This window comes from Primulina eburnea, chromosome 12, assembly GCF_022965805.1.
Source record: "Primulina eburnea isolate SZY01 chromosome 12, ASM2296580v1, whole genome shotgun sequence".
NCBI lineage: Eukaryota > Viridiplantae > Streptophyta > Magnoliopsida > Lamiales > Gesneriaceae > Primulina > Primulina eburnea.
In genome coordinates this window covers 6,634,201-6,639,902 of record NC_133112.1, presented here as the reverse complement: position 1 = coordinate 6,639,902, position 5,702 = coordinate 6,634,201, and the positions used below count along the sequence as shown (strand labels likewise).

At 34.9% G+C, this 5,702-nt stretch overlaps 1 protein-coding gene across 1 annotated transcript; it reads left to right on the top strand.

Annotated features, from left to right (window-relative positions):
• The first annotated feature begins 447 nt into the window (after window positions 1-447).
• LOC140807483 (probable monogalactosyldiacylglycerol synthase, chloroplastic) lies at window positions 448-5,702 on the top strand. Its single transcript, XM_073164338.1, is given in 9 exon segments — window positions 448-1,144; window positions 1,789-1,857; window positions 1,859-1,962; window positions 2,598-2,759; window positions 2,839-2,980; window positions 4,517-4,741; window positions 4,967-5,029; window positions 5,172-5,246; window positions 5,412-5,702. Coding segments are annotated over 9 exon segments (1,548 nt in total). The 5' UTR covers window positions 448-661; the 3' UTR covers window positions 5,637-5,702.

Genomic DNA, 5,702 nt, shown 5'->3' with positions numbered 1-5,702 from the left:
AAATGTAAACACACTATGAATAATTTAAATCATCCGACACCCGAAGAACGTTTTGAACGTGAAAACAAAATTTTTAAATTTTCGCTGCGTTTTGGATGCGAGAAAACGATAATCTACATTATTACAACTCATAATTTCTAATTCTTCTTATAGTACAACTCATAAACTTCTCATTATAAAAAAATGGTTAGAAGAATATTAAAATTATCAATCCATTACATATTAAATATTTCTCTCTTGTAATTTCACAATCTATATATATATATATATATATATATATATATATATATATATATATATATATATATATATATATATATATATATATATATATATATATATATATATATTTCACAGATATTCAAGGCTGGGATATCAATTTAATTATTTTAAATTTTTTATTGCAGTTAGACCCCTCACTAAATCCTTTTCTCGTGGTTACCATTTCCCCTCCAAATCCCCTCAATGTTCCCCTCCCCACACTTGTCCCTTACATGGTCTCTCTCCAGCCAGAAACACAGAATTGAACACAGACAAATTTCACTTCAAGAGCCAATTTTTCTTGTGTTTTCAAACGAACCCAGTTGTCAATCTTTTCAATATTTCAGCTAAAATTAGGAAGAAAGAAGAAGAAGAAAATAACTGAGAGAAAACTTTGAGGATGCAGTCTTCTACTGTTACACAAGAACCCACAAATCCGTTTGGTTTTGTATCTCAATTGGGTTCGTTTGTATTCAACCATTCCAGGTTGAATCCTAATGAGAACCCCTTATTTTTGTCGAGCTACTTGTTCTTTGATTCCAAGCAGAAGCCTAAGGCTGTGGCTTCATTAAGTTTAAGTTCTAGAGGTGCTAGTTTCGGAATCAGGAGAGCATTGAATGACTTCAATAGAGTCATTAGATTCCACTGTGAACGAATCCCACTTCGTTTTGCTTCTGTTGGGCTTGATTCCGGGGAAAGAAATGGTTTCAAGGATGATGGGAATGGGGTTTTGGAGGAGTCTGAAGAAGGGTGGTTCAGTAATGTTGTGTCAAATTCTCCGAAAAAGGTTTTGATTTTGATGAGTGATACTGGTGGGGGTCATCGAGCTTCCGCGGAGGCTATAAGGACTGCTTTTAGCGAAGAATTTGGAGATGAGTATCAGGTTAGTGTTTGGCTTGATTGAACAGATAATTCTGTTTGATTGCAGGAATGAAACAATAATGGCCGGTCTGCCGGTGCAGGCACATCTGAAAATCTATGAATTCTCAATTCGAGTTTGGGACGATGCCATAAAAGAACAGGCAATAGAAATTGAGACATTGGGGAGATTTTGCTGCAATTTTTCTATATCATTTCTCATACGATGAAGGAGATTACATTATAATATTCATAGAGTAAAAGCAAAAGTGCTAGTAGTAACCCCTACCAGAAAATATCAATAATTTATGTTTAAATCTCTGAGAAGCATTAAGCATATGTTATGCCCCGTGTCTTTTTATCTAGGTTTATTCAGGTATTAAACATGAAAAACATTAGCGGCTTCCCAGATTCAAAGATTTTGATTTAGTCCATGCATAGTTGATTAATTTGTGTTGATTTAATGTGAAAAACATGTGGTCAGTTGGCATGTTTTGGTTGTTGCTACATCGCAGACCTAGAGGATGGGGTAGTTAATGTTAAGGACCTTTCCAAGCTCGACCACCTTGTTGCTTTAGTATTGATGGATTTTTTCTTGCTTTGGCTCAATGTCATTGCTGTGTGTTGTGAATCTTGTATGCTTGTTATTTATTATTGTTTTTCGTGTAGGTATTTGTTACTGATTTGTGGACAGATCACACACCATGGCCTTTTAATCAGTTGCCAAAGACTTACAACTTTCCTCGTGAAACATGGTTCATTGTGGAGATTGACATATTATTTTACTGCTCCTCGTCTTATTCATCAGTCTAATTTTGCTGCAACTGGAACTTTTATAGCCCGGTGAGTCTATGTTTCTGTTTTATTGGCTATGATACAAATAGTATGGTTGTTTTATTGCACCATAAACAAAGCGTACAACTTTTCATCGATAAAATTGCGTTGGGCTTATAGGTTATCCCTGGCTGATTGAAATTTCATCATAATGGTTGTGTAGCGTGTAATAACGCCAATCGTTGTTGATTTAATGTAATTTGAGTTGTGCATTTTTTTCCTTTGTGAATTGATGTTTTATTTGTTTTCCTGAGGTAAATAGGACAAGTATATGTGCTTTTTCCTTTTGACTTTTGAGTACTGGAATAATTTGAATTTCCTAACTATTTCCGCTGTGGCGGAGTCATAGAACTTTTGATGTTGAAACTTATTTATGTGATATTACAAAAATATTGGCATCAGCTTTCGGTGCCTTTGTGATCAACATGTGTTGTTGAACCTTGGTGATCGGTTTCTTGTTTATATGCCATGTGAAATTATTTTATTTCCTTTCCCATCAATGATCTTAATTTGCAGTTTTAGTAAATCTTGGTGGTATCCAGACCGGGTTTTTTGCTACTTCTTGTTGATCCTTAGGCTACTACATCATAATATTCTTTCTCGTTCCTCGATTATTTTAATCTTCTTTTAAAAACTGTTGCTAGAGAGGTTCTCAAAGGACTGATGAAATACAAGCCAGATATTATCATCAGCGTTCATCCTTTAATGCAACATGTACCCCTTCGTATTTTGAGGACGAAGGGCCTATTAAAGAAGATTGTTTTTGCAACCGTGATCACGGATTTGAGCACTTGTCATCCGACATGGTATGTGTAGCAGCCATTTTTTATGTTATATCATGTGGGATTCAGTATAGATTTGATTTGTTCTGTTGCCACATTGTAGGTTTCACAAGCTTGTGACAAGATGCTATTGCCCGTCGGAAGAGGTATCAAAACGAGCACAAAGAGCTGGTCTTCAGCCTTCTCAAATTAAGGTTTATGGCCTTCCTGTGCGGCCCTCATTTGTAAAGCCTGTTCGCCCGAAGGTAGGTACATTTTTCTTTTGCCTTTTTTCTGGTTAGTAAATTGTTCCCTTTTCCAATGAAATTGTCGATGAAAAATTACAAGGTTAACTTGAGCATGATCTTAAGGTCAAAACTAATATTTGGAAATATGTTAATTAGTTAATAAGTTATTGGCAAGTTAGAGATAATTGGACAGCTGAAAGTAAGATTAGGGCTAGTTTGGATACACAGATACATGGCTTAAAAAAGGAGTTCATAAAGCTTGGTTTATTTCAGTAGTTTCTACCAAAAGCAGAAGTATTTTTGTGTTCTGAGAGAATTGTTGGAGAAAGCTCTTTTAGCTTTTAAAATAAAGTTGATGCAGAAGCCCAATAGCCAGATTTTCTAACCTTTGGCTTTTATATATATTTTAAAACCATTTATATACTACAAAGCATAAAGCAAACATTTATCAATTCACATGCTCTAAAACAATCTTCCAAAATATTTTTATATCTGCCAGCACAATCATTACATTAAATTCCACTTTCCATTATTCCTCAGAAATACTCTATCATTATATTATTATATTTTAAAAAATTTATTACTTCTTATACCGTTAAAAACTTCTTATACCATTGAAAAACTAGATATATTGGATGTGACATATATAATGAACAAAATTTGATGATGACACGACACCTACTGGAAAAACATGTCTCCTTTAGAAAATATAACCAAACATATAAATCGCATTTTTCAATACATTCTTCCATACTGTTAACATTTTCTGAAACATATTTTCCAACCCACGAAAACACTGCCAACTATGATATCCAAATACTCCTAAAATGGCCACGGACCCATGTCATATCAGATACTAGTTTCTGGATACAGTTACTTTTATTGAACATTTGATGGACATACAATGAATACTTCTATAGGCTTAAATAAAAGTATCTGTCAACAGAAGTGCATACCTATACAACGCAGTTAAGGATTTTGTTCTGATGTATCCAAAATGATCTATTAGAGTTGCCTACTGATATATTTTTCAATATTGCATTTTGAACCCATTAATATTGTTGTCTATGTATTATAAATTGTAAATCTCTGCAATATTTAATGTATTTATATAACTATGTATGCATGTTGTGCGTGCATGCATAAACCAATCATGTCGTCTATTATAACCTAATTTCCGAAATTTTCATCTTTAAGTATCTGTATTCTGTCATATGCGCAGTTTGGTAAGGATTCATAGAACATGTTGTTACCAAACCTTACCTCTGTTTTTTTAGCAGAAGTGGTCTTCTCCAACGAGATTTTGTTTTCAAACGCACTCTATGCTACTTCTCATAAGAAATTAAATCCATGATGGATGATATTTCGATTAATTCTTTTTTCCGTTAAAATTGGTTATTCATTGTTCCCCAAGTGGATTACAATTGTTCAGGCATTTGTGGGTCTGATCTTTGTCTTTGTATGGTGTATATATATAGATTTGGTATTTTTGTTATATGATCGACAACCATATAGATAATCTTACACCAATGCAATAATGTTTCTATACTTTAGGATGAATTGAGAAAGGAGATTGGATTGGATGTGGACCTTCCTACTGTCTTACTAATGGGTGGTGGTGAAGGAATGGGTCCCATTGAGTCAACAGCTCGTGCTCTTGGGGATGCGTTATACGATGAAGTTAATGGAGAAGCAATAGGCCAGGTTCTTGTGATTTGTGGCCGAAATACAAAACTTGCCAACAAGTTGCAATCCATTGAGTGGAAGATCAATGTCCAGGTAAACATTTAATGGAAAATACTTTCTTTGGATTTTGCGATTGTTTGCTTTCGTTTCTCAATATAGGTTCTTGCTATATAGAGCTAAGGTGGGTGTGACATTAATTGTAACGGGGTTGTAAAACCCATGCTTTCAATAGATTATGTATAAAGTTTGAACTGAGCTAGGTGATGGGTGCGGCCCTTTTTGCCAGTCACTTACCTACTAAATGTGTATGCATTTTAGGTTAAGGGTTTTGTCACCAAGATGGAGGAGTACATGGGTGCTTGCGATTGCATTATAACTAAGGTATGAATAATAATCAAGACTTGTAAACTTCCCTCCCCGATTATCTCCAATCTCCATGGCTAGAAAAAGAGCATATTTATTGGAAACAATCGAGGTTGGAAACAATCGATGTTGCCTATTTGACAAATTGAATATTCTGCAGGCTGGTCCTGGAACAATTGCGGAGTCTATGATTCGAGGACTTCCTATAATCCTAAATGGTTACATTGCTGGACAGGTAATAAATTTGTTTTTCTGGAATAATCACCTATTTATGATAATTCCAAGTTGCCTGTTTCAAATGTGTTCACTTTCATCATGAGTACACCACCCCCCACCACCCCCCAAAAAAAATCTGCTTTCAATTATATTTGATTTTAGTTTGATCCATATTCTGTTGCAGGAGGCTGGGAATGTCCCTTACGTTGTCAAAAATGAATGTGGGAAATTCTCAAAGTGTCCAAGGGAGATAGCCAACATCGTTTCTCGATGGTTTGGTCCGAAAAGAGATGAACTCATAACCATGTCTCAAAATGCACTAAGGCTTGCTAGACCAGACGCGGTATTTAAGATTGTTCACGATCTTCACGAACTGGTTGGCAGGGTACCCTTGTATTGTACTGGTTGAATGAACTATTGACACAAATTTTGTTGCCATCGACAACGTAATGAAATTTCAATCATATTGTGTTCA